The 25816-nt window shown below is 39.8% G+C and overlaps 1 protein-coding gene and 1 long non-coding RNA gene across 3 annotated transcripts in view; one reads left to right on the top strand and one right to left on the bottom strand.

Annotated features, from left to right (window-relative positions):
• Nucleotides 1–25816, top strand: part of LOC105690664 (serine/threonine-protein kinase NLK) — an 85103-nt gene that overhangs the window by 48311 nt on the left and 10976 nt on the right. Inside the window, exons 4-10 of one of the 2 annotated variants that reach the window (XR_002305928.2) lie at nt 13228–13334; nt 23806–23891; nt 24102–24311; nt 24386–24574; nt 24686–24887; nt 25013–25106; nt 25481–25674. Coding sequence is in view for 1 of the 2 variants with exons in the window: in XM_012408677.3 (XP_012264100.1) it covers nt 13228–13334; nt 23806–23891; nt 24102–24311; nt 24386–24574; nt 24686–24887; nt 25013–25106 (888 nt within the window). In the remaining variant the exon portion in view is untranslated. The remainder of the gene's footprint in view (nt 1–13227; nt 13335–23805; nt 23892–24101; nt 24312–24385; nt 24575–24685; nt 24888–25012; nt 25107–25480; nt 25675–25816) is intronic. The other variant, XM_012408677.3, reaches the window with a different exon arrangement.
• LOC125500389 lies at nt 9199–11646 on the bottom strand. Its single transcript, XR_007277764.1, has 3 exons — nt 10627–11646; nt 9693–9853; nt 9199–9612 (listed from the first exon to the last, which is right to left on the bottom strand). It is a non-coding gene; the product is annotated as an uncharacterized LOC125500389 (long non-coding RNA).

The following is a 25816-nucleotide window of genomic DNA, read 5'->3' on the forward strand; positions in this document are numbered from 1 at the left end:
AAAAACTATTTTTTCGGGTACATTTGTGCAGGTACAGTTACGACGCCTAGTTGATTTTTCGAGTGTTTTTGTTTTCCGGATCTATATGACAGACGAGGACAAAGGGAAAAAGCAGAAGGAAAATTAAGGAAACCCCTCTAAGAGGAGGAATTGAAACTGTTTCCATAGTTACGGAGAGGAGCCGGTTTGATCAAGTTGCGAGTTGCGGGAGCGTCGCTAATAATCGGGCCTCAATCAATTTCCAGAATATTCTCGAGAGTTTTTCAAACAAATTTTCATCTACTCATTGGTTGGTCTTCTTTCTTTTTTTTTTTTCTCAAAATTCCTTAGTAACGAATAGGGGAGCTTTCAATCGAACGTTTTTCGAAAGCTGACTGTACAGCGCCATTCGTAACAAAGAGCACATCGTACGTGTCGTTTATATCCATATATTCTAAAAATTCTGCTACGTGCAGAGCTGCCTTGATCAAATGAGTTTTACATACTTCCCCTTTTGTACCTCTGTAAACATCGTGTAACGCGAGAGGCAGAAAAAAAAAAAAAAAATTTGAGAAGAAAGAAAAAAGAAATATTGAAAACTTTTGGATTCGCATTTCCTAAAGCAATTCCAATCTCATTTTGTACATGGTGTCGTACACACAACACAGCTACGTATACCTCCTACACGTATACAATAATATACATACATAGGTATATAACGGGAGTTGTAACTTCTGAAATTTTTATCACCGTTATATTAAACCATCCCCTAATTGTTCAGTCAACTTTTAATTGCTCGAGTTCTCGCTTTCGCTCGTTTTCATGATTCTCCTCATCTCTGCGTTCACCCTATACCTGTACAGCAGAGCAGTAGCAGCGACCCTACGCTCACAAATTATATCCAGACACGTTATATATCAATTTTATTATTATTATTATTTTTTTTTTAATTCAAATTTTAATCATTATTATTGTTACTATTTTATACGCGCATACTTATGTATATCATTTATTTATTCACCCTTCTCATTTGTACTCGTGGGGTTTCTAGGTTTTCTCTCAACGTCTCTAGAGGTGAAAGCTTGAAAATTCTAAACATGAAACAATAAAAGAACTCTTTCATTGTACGGAAGACTAACACTTTGGAAAAAAGAGAAGGAATGAAAAAAAAAAAAAAATAAATAAATTAATCGATCTACAAAATTGAAGAAGAAAATGAAACTTCTTGGAGCTTGCGGGAATGCAGGACCAGTAAATCGACTAACTGCGCTCTACCAAATGAGGTGGAAACAACTTTAAATAGTTCTTTTTTTTCGCCCGTTCGCCGAGCATTCCGTTAATTACAAGAAAAGTGATCAAAGTGCTATCGGTAATTGGCCCGATGCAATGTACGAAAACTTCGCTTCCTCCACTGCGAATTCCACGAGCTCTGATTTTGTAATTCTGTATAAGTACTTCTGTCTTTCCTTTTTCGTGTAGTTTTTTTTTTCCCTTCGGTCTCTGGGGTGGTATATGGAAACTAAATACCCGTGTCGATTTACCTGTGCGCATACACGCAGCTAACTTGAGATACCTATGTAGATATTTCTAAGTACGGGTTACAGGTATGTGTAATCTCGAGTGAAAAGTTTCATACGCTGAGCTTGCGAATGATATTGGCGAAGTTCATTTTACGCTTCATTTGTACACAACGCTTCGGTTGATTGGTTTTCATTTTTACGCCAGCTATAATTACGTTGAATTAGTTATTATCGCCGTTTACAGCTCCCTTGCTTATATGAGCTTGCAATTAACGCCGTCTGCGGAATGAGAAAGCTCTATATTCAAATGTAAACCTATTTCTACACAGATACGCGCGTATGTGTTTATTAGCTGATATACATATAAGTGCGGGTATTTATAAATATCGCCTTCGATATTTCATTCAATGATCGATCTAATTGATCGACTCACTCCTATTCACTCGCGTTACAAACATGTATACATATGTAGTTACGCACCGATGATCCAATTTATACAGGTATACAAATACCCACATAATTATACCAAGAAAGGACGTATCATTTATACCTAAGCCATATAACTGGAATCGGTATAATTACGAGTCGGGCTTTTGCGAAAATTCTTGATTCTCTCATCTAGACCTAGAAATATTACGGGGATTCGATCCAACAGTGCATAGATATTATACGACGAGTGTTGAATTTTTTTATAACGGATATGGTCATCCGTTGTCGGAAGTTGTCGTGCTGTACGAAAAATAACATCAACTTGGCCGAATCCTCTGGTTATATTTCAAGCCGGCTAAGACCGCACCAGATGTTCCTACAAATCATTTTTCCATTTTCATCCTTTTTTTTTTACTTTCACAACATTTTTCTTCCTGTTTTCTCTGAAACGTTTTCGTAGTTCTTATCCCAGTTTTACGTATAGGTACACCTTGAAGCGACGTCACGCGCCGCGACGCCCGCTAGGAAAAATCTGTGTATATAATCTGTATGAAATCATACGAAAATTTTTCGATTCGGGTATTCAGGAACGCGCATAATTTACCATCGTCGTTATCGTTTTCATTATTTCGAGGTGAAGTGCATCGCGATAAATATGATGATTGATGTAAAAATGACCTCAATCTATATATATATATTTATTTATTTGAAGAAATCGTTCTGTAGCATATATAACACCTGCATTTATCAGGAGTGCGCACACCTGATGCACACCTGCGTCGTGTCAACGTCGTGACAGCAACAGCATCGCGATGTACATCCTACCGTGTATACATATTCGTAAACATATAGGTGTATACCATACCTACCGTATCTACACCTGCGTTTAAGATCTTATCGTAGAGTACTTGTGCAGCTCCTCGTGTAGGTACACGTAAGAAGGTAGGTAGGTAGGTAGGTAGGTATGTATAAGTTACAGAGAAAAAGAGGTCAAGCACGGCGTTTTAAGTCCTGGAGATCGTGTCGTAGTAATTCTCGTATATACATATATTACGCTCCGATAACCACGGCGAGCATCGAGAACCGACCAATAACGAATCTCCTACCCCTTTCTTTTGAACGTCCTTTCGTTCGCGCAGAGTAGAGAGAGATTGCCGAAATGTAATAAGTTACGGAGTATATTAGGCACAAATTACATACCTTACAGGTATACGGGAATCTTGAGTATATGGCTCTCAAGTTTCCCTCTCATATCCTCCTACATGGTAAATGAAGTCACGTATATAACACATGCACATAAAAAGCTAACTACTGAAGAGATTTTAATTACACATTGCAAATTGCAGGAAATATTTGAAATGGGATGAATAGTTTTTTTCTATTTCTCTCAACGTTTTGCTCAATCTTCGCTTTTGAACAGTTAACGAGGGGTAGAGAACAATTATTCCGACCGACTACTGACCACGTATGAATTTTTTCAATTTATTGTAAAATACGTGGTGACGTTTTCGTTCGATTTGAAGACACGGGACGTGGAAAAGACGAAGGAGACGTTTCTTGTTAATTTTCTCGGTAGACTCGCAAGCGTGTAAGATAAAAAAAAAAAAAAAGAGGTAGGAAGCGACTTCGCTTTGATACGGAGGATCATTTCCATAATCACGCGTGGTTCAATTGGTTCCAATTGGTCGCAATTGGTTCCCAACGTCCCAATTTCTGTCGCGGTGCTAGGTATGCGACGTGTATATGTATATCCATATCTACGAAGTACACATGTGCGGTGCCACTTTTATAAAATATTTACCTCGCGTACCTTTTCACTCGAAGGATTTAAAGAGAAATAAATTTTTCCGGAAAGATCTGAGGAACTCTTCTCAAGTTCTCACAGCTTTGAATATATGTACCTCCGTTGCGCTGCGGTGAAAAAAAAAACAAAAAAGGCGCTTAATATACTCGTTCGCCGCAAGCTTCGCAGATAAACCCGTTGAGCGTTTCAAGCGAAAAATTAAATTGCGTTTTCGAAATAGACCGGTTTCTAGTTTCTTCAAAGGACGAATATACCGCACACCTGATTCTAATTCAATGGAAAAAACTGAATTGAAAAATATAACTCGAGAAAGTATTTTTCGCTTGCGAAAATTTTTGTTGCTTGTACATTTCGTATTTCTGCGGGGGTTTGTTTTTTTTTTTTCTTTATCTTTTTATTTCGGGTACAGAGAAAGCGAGCGAAATGTCAATCGAATTTTCCCCACCGTCCGCTGTAGAGGTTGTTATTCCGCGATGATAAGACACGACTGACGGTGGAGTGAGCCTAAAAGCAGCTTCGCCTCTTATCTACCGCCGTGACCTCGCAACTCGCAACTTCCAACCAGCTGCATAACTCTTTGACGGTATACAGGAGGCGAAGACAATACCCTGTCAAAATATAAAATATAAACTCTTCCGATTCCGAATAAAATAATGCAACACGATGTTATATTTTGTTTTTATGATATTTTTTTTGTTTTTTTTTCAATTTCCTATCACGATCGCGAAAAAATTCATCTGCTGTTGGCAGGTGCAAAAAAATGCAAAAAAAAAAACCAAATAAAATATAAGTAAATAAAATAAAAATAAATGTCCGCAGGCTAGATTTTTGAAGACGGTTTTTTTTTCCGCCTTTTTTCACCCGCCACGATCTTCAATCCGAGCCAAAATAAAATCTGTGATTTGAGCGCGGTGTTTTTTTTTTTTTTTTCGACCGGATCCGATCGATGTCCGCGACAGCGTAGAAATTTCCTCATCTGCGATTGAAACTACAGATCTGCACCCATTCAGAAATCAGTTGACTATTATATCGCGAACCACGAGAGTGACGGTAGACAAGGGTAAATATTTGTAGCACCCTGTCTGGCGCTACTCAAGCGCATAGCAGCGGCAGCGGCAGCGGTAGCTACCGGATAATCACCTATCATTAATGCAAATGATCAACAATAACGTTGGTTGCTTGCCGAGTAACAGCAGCTATAGCAGCGGCAGCAGCAGCATCGCGGTGGTAACCTTTTCTCTGCCTCTGTTTCTCCCTCCCTCCCTCCCTCTCTCTCTCTCCATCTCTCTCTCCACATCTCTATGTATCTGCAGATCTATAATACGCTGTGTACTTTATAACTGATGGTATGTGTATAATGTATACTTATACATACGTTATGCAGATATAACCCATACGTGTAAAGCCGTTCCGGGTTTAGAGGCTCATTATCGAACGTCAATATTACCCCTATTTCCGTTTCATTTGGAACGGCAAGTAGGTAGCTATGTACGATTATCCTTCGGTTTGAGGAGCGATTATATCAACGGCTATAATATCAAATTAATCACTTCCTAGGTCATAACCTCTCTGGTCCCGACCGCACGCTTCTTAACACCAGCTGTTCTCCGTTGAAAAAGAAAAAAATTCGTTACTTCGGATCACCCAGTCCGGCCAATTATTTTTTTACTCGAAATGTAAGTGCGAGGAAAAAACCACGACACGGTAAAAGGGCTGAAAAAAATCGGAGGGAAAGTTGTTCGTGAATCTTTCGGGTTGTTGGACAGTTTTTTGAATTCCCTCTGTTATTTTTTTTTTTTTTTGCAAGAATCGTGTTCGCTCTGGACTTATTCGGAAGTTATTATACGCATGTATAATGTATATATGTATAGGACCGCAGGGACGTCGCGCAATAAAACTTTTTTAGCGGATTTCGGGAACCTGGCAAAGGTTATATACATGCATCCGAGGTATGTATAGGTTTATAAGAAGAAAAAAAAGAAAAAAAACGTAAAAACGGGGATATAAACTTCAGAGTTTCGAGACGACTTCCGGTTGACTTTTGGCCTGCAGCGTTTCGTATCGTACCGACATCGCATAAGATCCTCATGTACCTGCCCCACCCTGATTCTCATCCCTAAAGCGAACGAAGAGGATGTGGTTAACCACGTTGGCAGCGACAGACTCGTTTTTGAACATTTCCCTTTTCTTATTTATTTATTTTATTTTATATACATATTGTTTTTTTTTTTCTTGGTTCGAATGAACAAATAAACGCGTAGGAAAATCTTTTTCCATGTTTCGTTCATCGCTTTGTAAAGATCTGACCATGGATACGTTTTTTTTTCTTTTTATTTCCCGTTCTCTTTCTCTTCGCTTCTTCAGAACTCATTATCACCTTTTGAGACCTCTTCCAGCCAGGTTAGACCGATCGAAACCAGGATGCGCTAAACACCTTGAATTCTTTCTCGTTTTAGTTTTACAGAACAGTACAGAAAAAAATAAAATAAATGATGAAAAGTTAGGAGTGTAGGAAAAATTGAGATATGAGATGGGACAAATTTTTTGCACTTTGATTTCAAACGATCGTTGCTATGTCTTTTCATCGTTGTATCTAATTAAATAACGCGATTACTATCATAGGTATACCTCGTAACAAAAAAAAATTCTTTGAGCGGGCAAAAGTTATTGAATTCTTACAGTCTATATTTTGCAGTTCATCCCTTTTTCTCGTTTCAATTTCACGTCGTCGTCACCACGTTATATTCAGCGGTGCGTCGCGACGCCCTGGCGCCCTTTTTTACTTATAAATAGAAACTCCAACAGATATAAGGTATGTAATTTTCCTTCGCGATGCTGCAGTCCTCTGATACATGCGTTCGTGCAACGAGTACTACCTAGTTTTTGTATTCCACTTCTGTCTTCATTTTTTTTTTTTTTTTTTTTTTTTTTTTTTTTTTTTAACTCGATGTTGTCGGTTGTTGCTTTTTCGTACCGCCTCGCGATCTCAACGCGAGATGATCAGAGAAAGGATGACTCGTGAAAAAAGTGGGATAATTCAATTCGACTCAAAGGTTTTCGAAAATTCAAGTTTGAAGATTCGAAACGCATTTTGGTGCCAATTACGAGGTGGTGGGAAAAAGGTCTCGGGAATGGAAGGTGTCCGGTGAAAATTTTCTCCGCGATAATTTTTTGATTAATCGACAGAGGTATTTGTTAACGAAATTAGGAACGAGGGAGTAAAGGGGAGGGGAGGGGGGGGGGGGAAACGGCGATGGGGGTTGCTCTCGCATATAGCGGCAGCTTCTCTGAGTGCGTGCAGCTGAGTAACGTGAAACCGAAATGCGGGTGAATGATTACATTCGTTGCAAAATTACACGGACGTAGATCGATGACCTGGCTCGAATTTTCTTTTGTACGCAACCTGCTCATTATACAATACTTCCTGTGCCCTACGTGGGATGAGCGTGATAATTTTCCCCGTTCTTATATATACATCCAGTTATCTTGTCCCGTAGAAAGGTGGAGATTAATCGTACACCTGCGATGCAGTTGTTTCGCGAAATCGAGGAAAATTGTTTTTCTGTTTTTATCAATTGTAGTTATATTTTGGTGGTTTTGGTTTACAGCAGGTTTCGACCTTCGCGAACACGAGAGGAGGTAGGATATAAATTCCACCGTGGGCGATCGCCTCAATTTTTTAACAAATTTTTTTTACCCCCCTCAAGCCCCCCTCCCCCCCACGCACTGTCGATCGCTCTGACAATGGAGAGCGGCGAGCTCTGGGATTAAAAACGTCAGCCACCAGCAGCCCTTCTCTCATCTATTTTACTCCTCTTTTACTCTCTCGTTCTCGTTCATGTTTTTCATCTTCCTTACTCCCACGCCATGTGGCCGGGCTTACAGCTATCTTATACTCCCCCATTGTGTTTCTATAGGTATAACGCCGGTCATGATATAAGGGATAGAATCCTAACGGGAGAGAGACCTTTGTTTATGATACCAGCGCCGTAACGTCTTACCTCTGGAATTTTCAACCCGCGCAAAGTGAGATATCACCGCAACGTTCTTACCGTTTTACCGGATGCTTGTTTTTCAAATTCAGCCGGTTACATCGGGTTGTGAGAATCGCACTTTGAAGAAAACGATCACAATAAAATCGTTTCGCTTCGCGTTTCCGGTTTGGACAACGTCGGCGTTCTTTAGTTTTTTTTTTTTTTTTTTTTCTCTCTCTCGGATCGTTTTATAAATACGAATATCTTCGTTCGACTCGACGGTTCGCGGATATGATATCTAGGCGTAGTAGCAGCAGTATACCCATGTAAATGAATACGTAGGGAGTGAAATGGCGAAGCATCGCAACTGTAGGCACGCGGTAACGGGAGCGATTGCGTGACGGAAGTCAGTCATTCACGAAGTAGTCCCTATTGTCGTGCAGCAAAACTCGCGGGTTTGCAGACGCTGCTGAGAATATAAGAAAGTCCTGCTGCTAACAATGAAACGTATAACCCTCGATCAAGACCGCACGGTATTTCGTATAGTATACACATACATATGTACAGGTGCATGAATACCTGTACGTCTATACGTATACTCGGACTTGTGTTGAGGTATATATATTAATTTCACGCTTTTTATTACCGTAAAACCCGCGCACACACACACACACACACACACACACATTGTTACAGATTCATCAAATAAGCTCGAGAGTCCTCGAAAAATCGACCGAGTGATTACAACGATCGACGCGGCTCGACGATTGCCGTTTTTCGTCTAAATTCGTTTATGCATTCGTACGATCTGTCGATTCACCGTCGTAATTATGCTCGGTACGGCCAAAAAAATTGATTCCTTGTCTTTCGAAACCTTTTTTTTTTCTTTTTTTTTCTTTTTCTTCTCTTCGAAGACGGATCGTTCGTTCGTCCGAATCGCAGCTATCGTCGCCGGACTCGCGCTTTCTACGTTTATCTCGTTCGTGCGAAACGATTTTCGATGCACCGCGTATCGTATCGTTGCGAGCGCGCGCGTGTGTGGGCATCGCGTGATGAACTTTCGCACGAAATAAATCAATAATATATCACGAAGTCTTTCATGCGGAGAAAAACATACGTAACTATCCGATCTTCTCGCCTATGGTAGATATATAAAATATCCACCGTGCTGCTTGCCGGTGTGTGTGTGTGTGGCGGGAAGGGCGTGGGTGAACATGGTCTGATGTGAGTCATTTGACACGCGACAAAGCTGCGTTTCCTTCCATCCGCCGATGATGCGCTAGACAGAGAATCCCGTACCTCCGAGCATCGGCTGGATTCTAGAAGATGCGCTGTTCGTTCGTGGGAATATAGCTGGATCTTCGTCTCTTACTTATTGTTAGGGGCGTTCTAATAGTATAAAGCTGGCGAGGATGGGTGGGAAAATGAATAGAGGAAAATAAAAAAGTAACGAGTAAGAAGCGGGATAAAACGTTCGTGGCCGTTGCATTTATGTGTTGGATAGATCTAAATTTAAAAAAACAAAAAATAAAAAAAACTTACGACTCGGTGCTTTGATCTCATTTAGTGGCGGGCGCACAAAGGAGCATCCGAAGAAATCAAAACTCCGGTTTCCCCTGCAAGCTTCGCAACTACTGTACGGAATTTTTCTTTTATGCAAAATAATTTCCGGATTTTCTTCTTCCCATTTTGGATTTTCGGAGATCTTGAAATTTTTTTTCTTTTAAGAACGCTCGTCGTCAGTCGTTTCATGGTACAGAAAATAAATCAGGCACCGGTGTATACCCTTCGGGCTATCGTACGCGAGTGAGTTAAATACTCGGAAAAATCTGGTACAGCTATCGTTGAAATTTTGCGAGGTTGCCCTGTACGATTTTTTTGCCAACGAGTTTGATCCCTGCGAGCTCTGTAACGTTGGTAAAAAATAATGAAAAGATGAGAACAAATAAAAGGTGAAAAAAAGTCCGCGGCTCTGGTTAACCTTACCTGGTTTACTTGGATGGGAAATATAAGAGCCCCGCGATGGGGGGGGGTGGGGGGGAATTCGTTGCAGACCTGGGTGACCGGTCCCACGAGCGTCGCAGGCTGGCCTTGCCACGTCTCTCGTCCGAGCAACAAAGAAACTACTTACTGCTTAGACGAAGGCACTGCGGTAAGTTATAAGGAAGACCATAAGTACCTACTCTCACTTATATTGCTCCTGTAGTATTTTTATTGCATTTTATTTTGCGAGTTTGTTTTTCATACTTGTGGAAACTCGAACTCGCGCTCTACAGGGTGACTCCTGGGCTCACACCCTCGCAATTGAACTTGGTGCCTAGGAACGTCGGAGCCGGAGAATTGAATACCTGATTTTTTTTTTAAATTGATCGATCTCGGTTCAATTTATGGAAAATTAGGGTTTTCGAAAATTTGCGATCTGATACGAATTACATATTTGTGACGTCAGAATTTTACATTTAAAGGATCGTGGGTACAGACACTGGATAGGATGAGAAGATGAGAAACTTCAGTCCCAAAATAATTAACCAAATCAGTTGATCTCATGATATTCGTAAAGACGTGTATGTATTTAGCACCGTGACGTCGGAACAACTGCCATATTGGAATTGTTATTTTTCACCAATAACGGATTCCAAGTTTCAATATACGTACATAGTGGCGAATAATATTTCTTGTCTTACACCCTGCAATATGGTTATCGAGCAACGGTATGAAATGCCTCGCAAAATCGAAATAGTAATTTTTCCCTTTCAAAACAAACAAAAATCATCGAGCTGATCAGAAAAACGAAAATCAGTGACATTGGCTGCGTAAGAAACTGACATTCTTCACTCGTTTTCAGGGGTCTTTGGACCATCCTTACCGCGCACCGTATAACGAGACGAAAAAAAAGATATTAACAGGCAGAAAAGCGTACCTAGGTGTAGCGCAGGTATTATATTTCGTCGTTAACACGTGTTGGCTTGAAACCGAAGACCAAAGATTGTTGAACTTGTAGCTCGGATGCTGCCGCTGTCTATACCAAACCGCCAGCTGCCTACGTACGTACCTAACGCGTACCGCAGAGTGCCAGAATATATACGTTCTTCACGGTTACGGTATCTGCGTAGCTCGCAGCTCTGAAAATCTAAATTCAAAAGATTTACCCCTGTATATGCATATCTATTGCGACTCAATAATTGTGAAAACTGCCGGCGCGCTTTTATTCGTGAAACTTTATCATAAACGCGGCAGCGTACGCGTATAACTAGAAATTCTAGTTTCGCTGCTGCGCAAATGTATACACAAGTGCAATCAACCCTCCCGCACATTTATATATGGTCTATTCCGAGCCAGAAGGAATTTCTATCTGCGTCGTATCGTGTACACATACATACGTGTAGACCGCTGTAAACTTGCCCAAAAATTTTCACAGTTGTACTCGCGATGCGATTTTACACAATTATACGGAATCTATTTTTGAATCTCACGTGGTACGAAAAACGCAAATTGTTATATTGTACAAATATCGAATCGCGGGTGGTGGGCGGTTGATATCCAAGTCCGCCGCACGTACACACGTACGTACGACTTACTTTACTACCGACCGAGAAAACTTTTGCCATTCAAGTCTCTTGGGAGGTTAACCTGTTCTTCTTGGGTTTATACTCTCCGCAGGGCTTTTCCCTCACCGCCCATTCTCTCCACTTTTCTTTTCTCTTCTTGCCTCCTCTCTTCTTGCCTCGCTTGTATGGGGGATATTTCTCTTCGCGTGAACCCACGGACGACGATCCACCTACCTTTTACCTATATATTATACATACGTATGTAAGAATAAGGTATGTAGAAACTATAGACTTTTCATCACGGCGTTTATCTGACGCCTCTGAAACTCATCATCTTTCCAGAGTCTGGTTAGTGAAAAGGTTCTTCAAAATTGAGGTCAAATAATGGTCAATTTTAGGTACGGTGATTGCATATTTGACGGTTTTTAAAATCGGCCCACGTTGATTTCTAAAAAGAAAAAAGAAAAGCCGAGCTTTTGTTCCACGATTGTATGTAGAGAGTCCGTACTATCTCGTCCATTCAAGTCCAAGGTAGAAAGGGAACGCGATCGAAAAAAAAAGTCTATCGGTGGGCATCGATTTCCGAAATGGTTAAAGCTGTCGTCGAGCTTTCCCCATTCGGTCGACGAACGGTTGAACGAAGATTTCGGTGAAAAAAGCTGCGAGAATATCGCGCGGGTTGAATGAAACGTCCGAGGTGAGACACTCGTTCGATCCATAAACCGCGTGCGGAATAAGGGGAACAGGTTGATTTCATGCGAATTGACCCGTGCTAGTGTTCAAAGTGGTCGTGGTTTTTAAATTTGCGAGTCCGGATCTCTAGGGCCGGTGCGATACATGTCTCGCCTTCGTCAGAAGCGAAGGGCGAACGAAATCCTTGGAATGCGTCGTATAATTTGTGTAGACGAATCCGGTGAACCAGTCAAGTTGCATACCTTTGTCGGGCGGCGGTTGCACGCACAGACGTCTATACCTGGCATTCCGAGGACCGGCTTTTGCCCCTAGACCTGGTTCGAGGATTCTGTTTCATGAACCCGGCATATTCAAGCGCGGACGGCTCTGAAAACTAGCTTTCAACGACCGGTTCAAACCCGTCGATAATAACGCGCCAGGCAAACGAAACGTACGAACAGGAAATCGCGCGTTTCGTTTAACTTCTTACGCAGATACGTACCATCATCCGGCGATCCGCCATTTTTCAACATGCTGCACCGATTGAATTTTCAAAAAATCGACGATTTATAGGCCTCGGTTCTGCGATGGTTATAAAGTTTCGATGATACCGATTTCTTCTCCGCTAATTAAACCGGCGATAACAATGTCCTTGTTTATCGCTCCTTTCTTGTTACGTATTGTGCAGGTATGGGTTATGTTTCATAGAGCCCCATATACCTGCCTACCCATGTAGCGACTCTACATCATTGTCTCGACAATCGTAAACTCTGCGGAGGAAGAGAGAGAGAGAGAGGGAGATAAAGATAGAGGGAAAGACGGTTATCGCAAAAGTTTTCCCAAAGCACCGTTCAAGCTTTGGAAAGCAAAGGCGTCCATTGTTTCGCTTTGTACCACGCGACGTTCTTCGAGCAAACCTATATCCTCTTCCCCTCTATCCCCCTCCTCGCAACGTTCTTGTACTCGATGTTACGTGGGCTTAACGGAATACATTATTTGCGAGGGCCCGAATTCCAAAACCAGGAAATTGAAATTCTCATGAAAATTATTATCGTTATAGCCGACGCCGACGTGCCGAAATCTTGAAAGAAAAACGGTTTATCGTAACCACCGAAGACGTCGTTTCGCCGAAAATTAACGATTGATTGTGTTTGTTTTACTTGTATACTTCTTTCTTTCTCCTTCCCTCTGTATAGATTTTTTTCGGAGCACACGTTATATGTTTGTGTAAACTTTATAGAAAAGAAAAAATTGAAGAACAAAAATATCCATCATTTTTCTTAACCGATATATTATCACAGTTACGTCATCACCGAGCTCTTACAAAGTGACCTGCACAAGATCATCGTCAGCCCTCAACATCTCAGCGCAGATCACATAAAGGTCTTCCTATATCAGATTTTACGAGGTGAGTGATAAATTATCATTTTTTTTTTTTTTTCTCTACATTCTCTCTAATATATCTTTCAACCACCGTTACAGTTTGGAAATTTATTATAGACACCCTTGTAATAATAATACAAGAGAAGAAAAAAATAAAAAATACATTCACTGCAGCTACTCTAAAAATTTGAATATTTCACCTCGCGGCATTCTCGTGCACTTATTGTTTACGAAATTTGGTTTTCACTGCATCGCAAAATTCTTCCTTCGCATTTTTGTAGAGCGGTGCGTAGAATTATAAACACCCTTAGCAGGGAGCGAAATTAAATTTCTGGTTCACCGTGCTAGACAATATTTTGACGTCCCCACGATAATTTAGAAAAAAAAAAAAAAAAAAATTACCAGTCGACTTGGTTTTCAGAGCTCACAGAATTTCGCTCGCTGCTCATTTCGTATTCGCGTATCGTTTTTCATTTTTATTCATATTTTTTTTCAACGAAAACATCAACACCGTGACATAGGTACCTACCTGTGTATATGACATTACTTATGTATATTACATACGTAACAAACCATACAACGAACTCTTTCTGTAAAAGTCAGTTTTCATAAAACCAATCCCTGAAAGTTTTTTTTTTGGTTTTTTTGTTTTTTTGTTTTTAATTTTTTTTGTTGCTTTTTTGCGGCGCTGAAGTTCGCGAACAACGTACACAAAAATATAAATATACGTATACGTAATACATTTCGAAGCTTTGTACATAATTTTTTTTTGTCATTATACATTCAACATTCACGAACTTACCTAAGTATGAATAATAATGTGGAAAAGAAAACCGAAGAAAAAGAAGATAACGTTTACGTATACTGTGTTCTATAGACATTGGTACAGATGTTTGAGAATGTTACAGCGACGAGTTACATTTGAATTTTATACAAGGGCATCACATATTTATTGTTCGTTTTTTTTTCTATCCAATTTAACATCTATATATGGAAAATACGTCAAAAAGACGAAGTGGGGTGTGCACAGGGTTGCCGTGGGTGAAAGCGAACGTCTGTCGAAGATTGGATTTGACTTGCTTTTAGAAAAGTTCCGAAAACATGGCGTAAAAAACAAGGCTCTTGCTCCGGCTTTATAAATGTAATGAAAAAAAATCAGTCCTGTAGGAAAACCAAAAAAAAAAAAAATGATCGAATTTCATCCCCTAGTGTGGGTTAATTTAATCCAAGTGCGCAGTCTATGGTCGTTTGTGTCAAGTTTAAAACGAAGACAGAACTGAGAGGAATGAGAATTCTAAATTATAATAGAAATTGATAGAAAATTTTGAGAATTATGATTAGTACATTATATACCTGTAGGTATGCGTAGAATTGAAATTGCAAAATTTAATGTGTAATGTATAAAAAAAAAAACGCGGTATGGATTGTAATCCAATTTCGTTGTTGGAGAGATTTTTTTTTTTGCCTCTACTAAAATCTGGCTCTGCGCGAGAAATTTAATGGTGAATTTATTATTTGTTGGCGTAACTAAACGACTTAATACTCATTGTCAGTCCTTTGTACACTCCTCAGAGCTATTTTACTTGAGGAGAGACGATTTTCTCAGCTTTAACGGAGACGACGGTCTCGAGAACTTTAGATTCCAGCTTCGTGTCTAGACATTCGTTTAATCAAAATAAAGAAAAAACATTCATCTATGCGATCTAAATAACGTAGCCTGTTGTGGAAGGTCCTTCGATAAGGCAATTTTCGCGATCTTGTAATTGAAAATCTTGATTTTGTTCTTAGCTCGAAATAATTTTTTTTCGACACCTACAGGAAAAAATTATAAGTCCGCAAATCGAGGAAGTGTACTCATTTGGAAAATTTAACGAAATATTAAAGCTTCCTAATTTCGAGTTTGAAGTATAATCGGCATATCCTCCGAATTCTATTGCTTTTTATTTTTCGAATTTTTACAACTTTCAAAAACTTTTATTTGAAATTCCCAGCATCGTTTCGATATACCTCACATTATAATACGTCATGTACGTAAATTTGGTATTTTAATTATCACATTTCGAAGTGTGGAAATCACTCGATTATTACATGCCTATGTGCGTAGGTATATATTATACATCATAGAACTTGAGTATAAGTGTCAGATCAAATCTCTGATGATTCAAGCTTGTCCTTTTGATTTACTATTATAGAGAAGCTGCAGCTATTCCTATTGCACCCATAGGTCTCCACGCGCTTTATACTTACATGGTTATAAATTTGTTATGTACCTACCTACCTACCTACGTGTACCTTATACATACACCATACATACGCCCACCTTATATACCTTTATCTATGTACCTCCCTAGGTTATATGTCACTTGGTATCGCGATGCGATCTGTAAGCCGCATAATACGAGTACACACAGACGATATAGCCTGTTGCTGCAGTATATAGACATATACCGTACCAAATGGATAGATATAGGCATGCACATAAAATGTAAGGGTAGCATAGGCATAGCAATTCAGACGAGTAGTCGAGTACTTTCAACCTTTTCTCTTCCTCGCGCCACACGTACCCCTATACTTTTTTTTTTTTTCATCTCGTATGGGATGAATTTCTACAAAATTAACATTTTTAGTTTAAGTGGTGCCCGTTCGGGTTCCATTTACCATTTTCAACCGAAAGTAAGTAGCTTTCTCGCCCCCTTTTTCTCGAATAAATATACCTTTTGGGTAGTTCGGGGGGTGCGTGACTGTAGCAGTTTGCGAAAAGGAGGGAAAATGAAGTAAGGAAGGAAGAAGGAAGGAAGCGAAAGAGAAAGGAAGGAAAAGAGGTGGTAGGGGCTAACGAAATCCTTCGGAGGAGAGCATATATTCCTGGCCAAAGTATAATTGAAACCCACCGCGAAGTTGAACTGTACAAGGTTCAGGTTTAGGTTTAGGTTCATTGAACGCCAACAGTTATCAGAATTCAAAAACATAAAGACTTTGAAAAAAACAAAAAAAAATTCACTGCAATCATGGAGTTCAAATGTAAGAACAAATCCACCCTTAATTTTGTTCCGCCTACTGCTGCGGGGGAGAGGGGAATAAAAATAAATCCGAGTAACCGTATATGATACACATATGTACGCAATTTACGTACGCACGTACGTCGAGGCGGAAGACCGGCCGCCGCGAACTAAAATGAAAAAAAGGGGTCTTCTAATTCGTTTTCTCCCTTCGTGTCTCGCGGAGCGAGCCCAGAACTTTTCATTGCTTCAGGAAAGTGCTTTCATTGTGCGACATGTACGCATGCATTTTATACACATATCCGAAACGTAGCAAACTCTCAGGTTATATTTCATAAAACGGTGTGAGTTAAAATACCATAGGGTACCAAACGCGTGTCCATAATGTATACCGTGCGGAGTTGGTGTGGCGGCGACGCTTTATAGATAAACTTTGATGGGTGAATTGCTTTTTAAATATTTACAGGAATTAGAAAATAATGGCTCTACGTATACCTACCGACAATAGAAAGTGGTAGTACGACGATACGTGCGTGTATTTCACATATTATAAGTATCGTCAGAACGCTCGTTTTTTTCTCTCAAACCGATGTTTCCTTCGATTCCAAAAGCGAGTCTGTCCTGATCACCCTGAGAATATGTTGTCACAAACGAATCTCTCTCGTTTTTTTTTTTACTTTTTTTCACCATAATTTCTTTCACAATTCAAATAACCATTCACCTCATTCTGCGCCGTTTCTGATAGAAACAAAAATCAATAAAACACTTGAAAAATGAGAAAAGCAAAAATCAAGTGAAAATCTTGGCGTTGCGAAATTTGAATTTTTATACATTCTTCTTTCCATCTCTCGCTACTCTTATTTCGATTTCAGTTCTTGTTCTGTTTCGATGGTCATATACTTGTTAATTCAAAGGTGCTCACATCCCTTTTGAGGACCGTTGTAGCTCGTAGCGCGGGTATGTACTTTGTAGGTGCAATTGAATGCATCTAGGTGGGTTGCGGCGGTATAGTAGCAGCGTCTGTAACTTTGCATGTGCCTTTGTATATTTAATATACCCATGCAGTATGTATATAATCCCATATTACTACACGCTGCGTGTGCACCTATTCACCAAGTACTTACTAGGGGCAACCGCCACCCACTGCTCTTCGTAGGGATAAAATTTTACCCGAGATTCTACCGTTGGAAACAACGGGAGTTAATGTTGCTGCATTTTTTAGTCCGCAGAAAAGCGTGAGTCCGTCCAATTCAGTGGTATGGGTACAGAGAGAGCTGCGGTAGGAGCGTGGAACTTTGACTTTATTATAACTGAAAATCAATGCAAATTTTACGACTCGAGGTTTCCATAGATCCGTAGTACATTTTTACTCCATAAATATTGGAGCACTCCTTTTTCACCGGTGTGAAACGTCACATCGCGCACAATGCGCTAGACGTACAAGATTCTTCCTCAGCTATTTATAGCTTTCCTTTTCTATCTCCTTATTTATTTATTTCAATAATTTTCTTTTCCCTCTTTTCATCGACATGACGCTCTGTCTTGATCGTGGAAAGAGTGTCTCGTACGTCTATATATCTTTACAGATGGTAAAATATATCTATACACCTAAGTAACTACGTTTAAACTTTGTGGCTTCTTCAAGTCTCTCAGACTACCCTCGTAATCCGACGACAATGAGCGCCAAGAAACATCAATGTGATGTCTGGTCGGTTTTTTCTCATTTGTGTTTTCTCGCATACCACATCTTCGTACGTTCGAATATCTCTTTGAAATTTTTCCTACAATTTTTTGAAACATTTACGATTTGTTTCTTCATTTTTTTTTTTGAAGGGAAGAGATATTTTGAATCGTTCAATTTCGTAATCGTGAAATTTAGTTGAAAACGTGATACGAGATATGATGAATTATTGTACGACATTTTGATTAACGGAAGAAAAACATTAGTAAAAAAAAAAATATTGTTCATTTATGATATATTTTTTGTAAAATTTATCGTTGCATTTGAAATAAATGATCTTCGTTAGCGGAGAGGGGTGATTATTTAGTTTCTGTCGGTCGTAAGTCTTCGGGGTGTCGCCAAGCGTCGTTTTCTTCTTCACTTTCTATATCTACTCTTTCTTCCCTTCATCACTCTCTTATTCACGAAGTACTTCTTCTTCCTGCTACTTGCGCACCGTACAGTACCCGCTCTGCAAAATTATGTGTCCATCTTTTTTTTTAGAAACAACAAAGAAACTGCGAACGAATTTTACATACCTATCTCGTCATTTGACAAATTATAATAATTCATACACCCAGATATACAACTCTCAAAGTTACCGTAGTCTGTAGGCATGCATCGATTGTGAAATAATTTCACTAACGATTTAAAAACTTTTTCTGCCTTTTTCTCGTAAATATTTTTAAATCTTTCGCAGTGACCGTGGCCTGTATACGTTATTATACTGATTCGTAATTTGCGTGCGACCGCGATTGGTCCCAAAACGAGCAAATCGGCGGAATATTCATTTTACTCGAAGTAAAAAAATTGCGAAACTCGTATATCGTCGAGATCCCTAGAATTAGATAACTGAATAGCTAGCTAGGTATGGTACGTACACGTCTACGTGCAAGTATAGATATGTATAATAAAGAGAGAAAGAGGATTGCCGGGCCAAACCAGTCCTACCACCACCCATCCGTGACCCGAGACCCCGTCATGCGGCCCCTTCGGACCGAAGGCCCCCTCGATCACTTGCTGCAATTGCAATCGACGTAGAGCTCACCGCTGTAGACGAAAAATCAACCTACGTATGCTCAGAAATCGACACCCTATTTTCCCAGCATCATTCACGATTCGTGAAACTACGCGGTAAAGTCGCATCCGCAGATTTGACGAGAGAAAAAAATCAATCGAAAATAATAATTACCGCCAACTCGGTGGTGCGAAAAAAATTGATGTGTTTTTTAGTTCGATATACACATTTTTTATACAGGTAACATATGTACTATGAGTGTAAAGCTGCTCAGATCGTCGGGCGTCGTGGCGTTCGATTTCTTCGAACCGTCTGACGTTAACTGGCCGCTACTACTAACATAAGTTATAAGGAGTTGTGACGCGCTTTGGTCGGCCAGATATACAGTAAAGTACGATCCGTCATATAAGTGCCCATCTTTTTTTTTTTTTGTTCTTTTCGATGTTGAAGCTCGAATGAGTTGCTAGTTGATGAACAATTTGACGTATAACTCACGAGTAAAAAGGATTGATCGGTACCTGATTGAAAAAAATTACCAATCGAGGTTGTTTCCGATCCTTATTTCAGTTTCTCAGTATCTATATTCATTTATTCGTATCTAAGTACTTATCAAGTCGCATATTACTGTAACGAGTATTTCTTATTTTTTAACTCATTAACCTGGTTACATTTTCGAAACGGTTTCTTCCTCACCTTTCTGGACGACAAAATAGAAGAAAAAATATTCGCGCTTGTAGAACGCACTTGAGATTATCGAAATGGATGTAAAAAATTGACGATAAGTCGAGGAAAAAAACGCAGCGGTACGGCGGTTCGCTATCGTGAAATTTCATAACGACGAATAAACCTACTTTGAGTTTCAAAGTTCGAGGAATGTCCCGAGAGCCTTTGGAATCTGCACGCACCGGGGAATCGGCGAGTGCGGTGAACTCATCCGGATCGAACGTAAAATCGTTAACCGTGACGTACGTACCTACCTTATATCCTTCGCACTGCAGACGCGATCTTTCTGCACTTCACAGGATGATCGAAGCCAACCCGCGCGATTTATTTTACGATTTTTTAAAAACTTGGCATAATATAATTCGGTCGATTGAACATTTTTTTATTCCCTATTTCTCTGAAGATTTATTAAAAATATTATAATTGTTGCGAAAATCTTGCTTCACTATAATCTCGATCGTGGGAATTAAAATTTTATCACTGTATGTAATCACTTTTAATTTATATCCTTGTTTTCCTGTTTTCCTAAATTCACTGAAGCATTGTATAAAGAAACTACCAGCCGTATAAAACCTACCTCTTCGGAATTCAAATCCGGTATTCCGTTTGACGTCGATGTAATATAAAAATATAATCGACACGTCCAACAAACGATAAAATAATCCTTTCAATTTTTATGTCCTCACGTCGAGCTTGCGGTGCGCTTTACACCGGTTGTCACTATTGTACTGCGCGAATTATCTTTCTTTCTATTAGATTTTTTTTTTTTTTTTCTTTTATTAACAACGCAATTTTCCCCCTCATTGTAAACGGCAGACATTTCAATTTTTCCACGGTCGAGGAAAAGTGTAGAACATATCAGTATCGCGTCAGTTCGGTAGTCCTGGTTAATTTGTTCGACCGCGTCTACATCCGGAGTATCGCAAACTCTCGTAACTATTCGTTCGCCTATGTATGTAGTGAGTCTCCTCTGCACCCTGACGATGGCTTCCGATCCGTCTAGACGCTCGATATAAACCAATAAACAGGCCACTTCGTCTCCCTTCTCTCGTTACAGCTCACCTTTATTTATTTGCTTAATAATTGAGATCATTCGCGTACTTTCGTTCTATTTTGAACTGATGTACGTACGTACGTACAAACCGAGTAGAAACGACATAGGAATTCCGCATTGTCGGACTAATTTTTCGAAAGGGAGACAGAAGTTACCCAAGTTGTAATAAATAAAAGGGAAGAAAGAGCCAGGAGAGATTCTGGCGTACGTACATTTCATATGCAACAAAGGTCTTTGTTCAAAACTCGCGGCAACTAAGTTATGTACCTCCGTACGTATACGTGTGCGAGTATGTGAAGTATTTAGGGAGAAGTTGTCGCGTTGATTTGTAACGCATCTAAAAATAACTTATTCCGTGTTTTAAAATTGAACGTAAGGTCAATGAATTATACCACGGATATATTATACACATACATATAGTATACGTATCGTCGAACCTCACTCATTCCCACGGATTTTCTCACTACCCATGCCATCTTCGAGACGATATTTCTACTTGCTGATTTTTTTACATCATCCGCGAGCGAGGTTAAAACATTACCTCGTCGTGCTTCATCGCTCGCCACAATGATCTATGTAGATCTACATACATCTATACAGGTGCACGTAAAGAGCGACCAAGGCTCTATATTATTATATTCTCATCAGCTAATATTATTATATCATTAAAAGTTCCTCCGTTTTTTTTTTTATTTTTAATATTTGCATCGTTTAAGATCAACCGATATAAAAATAAAAATGTTAATCTTTAACCACGTATTCTCATCCCCTTCACTTTTCTGGGATACGTTCTCATTATACGCAGCGATATTAGGAGTCTGTTTTTCGTGGATTACGCTCTTCTTGTTTTCAGCCCTCGATATACGAGGGAAAATATTACCTCGTGTGCGCAGGGTATACGCATATATGTATGCGTGTAACTGAGTAAATACACGTTCGAGTTAGGGGAATATTATCATCCATACATATACCATAAAATTGGAACGGGTCTTGTCCGGGAATGACTCATATCGCGCGCGACCCTTATATTCGAATAAAAATCATCAGTTCCCCGTTTCTTCGGTTCTTATATTGCAGTCTGCAGATTTTTCGCGTCGATCCCCCCAGCGCAGCTGAAAAACGAGTAGTCATGGATGGTACACGTCATCCGTATCTCGGATAAGAGGGGAATCCCCTTTAGTTTCCTGCGGGGCAGGCGTTGGGTGCCGAGTGTCAACTGAATAGGGAACAGATTAACCCTGGTCTGCAGTGTTCGTTCCACGATTCTATCTATAGTTAGGGGCTTTTTTTCGCGCAAGCTTCTTTCTTCTCACTCCCTCCGCTTCGAACTCTCCTATTTTTTTTTTTTTTTTTTTTTTCACCGTTCGTCTCTTTTTTCGGAGATTATCCCCCGTGAGTATACCATACATACTCGTTACCCCCGATTGGACGTGGACGAAACTATTGCGGAATAAAATCGATCCACGGAGATGTTATTAATTGGAGCGATTTTTTTTTTGCTCATCATCTCTCTCTCTCAAAACCGATGAAATCATAGTTAAACGGTGTAACGATCGCTTCGCGCGGTTCCCGAGTGATTTTAATTTCACACCGTATTTCAACGAGGTGAAATGTAGAGAAAAAAAAAACTAGAGTTTACTTACGAGTGATTATTTATGTATATCTATAGATGACGATGATGTAAAGTGGAAGTAACACTTCACTTAGCGAGTATGTGTGTACTGCAAGTATACTAATTGTAAAAATCCATGCAAGAAGTTGTGGAAGTTGATGTTGGCATTAACGGCAAATAGGAAAAAAATTCCTCGATTCTTTAATGCCGAAACAATTGTCGGAGTTTCAAGTTTTTTTGCGAATTTATCGGACGGGTGCGCGTAGCGGGTTTTTAAGTTCGTAAAAATTAAATTGAATATTAGATACCTAATCTCGTTGTCGGTACTTCCGAAGAGTGTAGTACAGTTGTATTTGCATGTAGGTAAATGTATAGTAACGTAGGAGGAGAAAGAAAAGCCTGCGGACTCTGCAATTCTGATGGTTTAAAAATATAGTTTATGTATAATACAACAGAGAACGTGTAACTACTGCAGCAGTATCTGCATCAAATGGAATTTTCAGCTTTATGTAATCCTGAAACGCTTTCTAGTGTGAATTCTCGTTGTTTTATAAGAGATAGCATTCGTATAACATGCACACACATATATATATATAGTTATATACGGACTGTTATCAGACGACCGAACGTAAAACCAGAGAAAATAACGTCAAAAAGTTTACTGCGCTTATGGCGCTACTACGTTTTTCAGGGAAACTCGTACCACGAACCGCGAGAATAAAAACGAAATTATGTACGAAAGTAAAAGGTGTCGGAACGTCGTCAACCTGCCATCACGTCACACGTGCCGCGCACAATGAAAGAAAAAAAAACACGAAGAGAAAAGTCAGGAGATAGAACGGAAGAGAAATGGAGAAAAACCTCGAATGTCAGATATCGAACAGCTACAGATATCGTTTCGTATTCGTTTTGTAATTTATTTCTAAATTTGATCGTTGCGACTGATTTTAGGTAATGAAAGGGATGATGCGACTTGCTGTTTTATTCGATTAAAGAAAATATTCATTATTCGGGTTTCGTCGGAGCTGTTTTTGAAGGAAGGTTTAGCTAGCGGATGAAATTTTTTTGTGCTAAATTTTACCTCAAGTCTTAATTATCACTAATTAGGAAGTTTCGAACTCCGCGATGCACTGTACAGTTGCTAATTGTCGTTTCCAAGTTTCTAGCATATAAGTGAGAGTTTACGCTTTGTCTTACGAAGACTATGTCAGTTGGAAGGTATTTCTATGTATGTATAATCTGAAACTCCGTCACAACCACAGCGATTGTCTCCTCATCCCACGCAAGAAAAGCACCTCATACTTTATTTTTTGCTCCTTTGTAATCTACCAGAGATTAACCACCCGTCGTACCGTCTTCCTTTGTTACAGGACTAAAGTATCTCCACTCTTCAAGAATTCTACATCGCGATATTAAGCCCGGAAATCTTTTGGTAAACAGCAATTGCGTCCTGAAGGTAAAAATATTCAAGGAACCTACACAAACAGACCTTTTTTTAATTGAGGAAAACTGAAAAGAAAAAAAATTATATTTCACCCCATGATTACACATCTAATATTAAATGGTTCGAAAAATCATATCGAACCGAGTTATTGAAATTCAGTAAAGAACTAAGAAAAAATTCCGATGAAAGTGATTCATAAATTTTTACGATGATATTCCACAGATCTGCGACTTTGGACTAGCCAGAGTCGAAGAACCTGATCAAAACAAGCACATGACTCAAGAGGTGGTAACGCAGTACTACAGAGCCCCAGAAATTTTGATGGGTGCTCGACATTATTCCGCAGCCGTTGACGTATGGAGCGTTGGCTGTATTTTTGGAGAACTTCTCGGGAGACGAATTCTCTTCCAAGCCCAGAGCCCCGTCCAACAGGTAAGCAGTGCAACAAACGAACGTGTGATCTGTATGAATCGGAGAATCCAACAACTAAAATATCAATCTTTCAGCTCGAACTAATCACCGAATTGCTGGGAACTCCGACTCTCGAAGACATGAAATACGCCTGCGAAGGTGCTCGATCCCACATGTTGCGACGAGCACCCAAACCACCCTCACTAACGGCCCTCTACACCCTCAGTAGCCAGGCTACGCACGAAGCGGTTCACCTACTCTGCCAGATGCTCGTTTTCGACCCAGTGAGTGGACTTATTTTTTGTCTTCCTTTGCACGGATATCAGCAAGAATCCGCATGAATTCTTTGCCCAAATACGACAATTTTTCAATATCTTTTCCAACGTCTTCAACAGGACAAGAGGATCACGGTAGTCGATGCGCTAGCTCATCCATATCTCGATGAGGGAAGGCTACGCTATCATTCTTGTATGTGCACGTGTTGCTACACCGCAAGCGCGGGGATGCGACAGTACACCGGGGATTTCGAGCCAGCAACGTCGCACACCTTCGATGATCTATGGGAACGAAAGTTGACCAGTGTGCAGCAGGTGAAAGGTCAGTGTCTGATGAATGTTCTTTGATTACCGTTCGTTTCGTTGATCAAATTTTGAATTTTTTCCTTAGTATGATTACGTCCAATGAAAAATGCTCAGAAAAGGGTGTTATTTTTTCTTTTTCAGAGGAAATGCACAAATTTATTGCGGAACAGCTGAATACAACGCGCGTGCCACTGTGCATAAACCCACAGTCTGCGGCGTTCAAGAGCTTCGCAAGGTAAGCCGTGGGTGGCTCAGTAGTTGTCGCCAGGCACCCACAACCAACCACAAAACAACCAAAAGCCAACCACAATCGTTCACTATCCATCCAGAAAGTCATTATTGTGTGAAATTGAAAAAAAAAAAAACATAAAAAAAAGTTACATGCAAAAAAAAAAAAGATCCAATCGCCAACTGATCCTGCAATCACCGTGTATCACAATATACTCCAAGGACCCAGAAATGACCCTGTAAAGTAAAATTCCCAAGGACCATGAAATTAAAATGAAAACAGACCCAAATTACCAAATCCAATTACTTCCCAATATCCATACAATGATCATTGTGATTCGACTGATACTGATCTTGATCGTCTTGCTTACTGCCGTCAAGTTAGAGCAAGCCATCTGCCAACCCAGCACCGTGCGCCGCGTATACGTACACATTACCACTACCGAATCAACTATCTACCACTGTCAGCTACCACTATCAACTACTACTATCAGCTACTACCAATCGTTACGTCTTCTCCTGAACGAAAGAATGACAGAGAATCAGCTATAGTCGGCACGACCTCGCTCGCAGAGGTACTTACTCTAAACTTTATCATATCTACTTTTTTTTTATCATAGCTTGTCTTTTAATTACAGAGGTTTTTTGAAGTAAACCTGTATAAAGGGAGTGTTGCTGGAAGGTAATTCGGCAATCATTTACCCCTGCTTTAATATT

The sequence above is a fragment of the Athalia rosae genome, chromosome 3 (assembly GCF_917208135.1).
Source record: "Athalia rosae chromosome 3, iyAthRosa1.1, whole genome shotgun sequence".
Lineage (NCBI taxonomy): Eukaryota > Metazoa > Arthropoda > Insecta > Hymenoptera > Athaliidae > Athalia > Athalia rosae.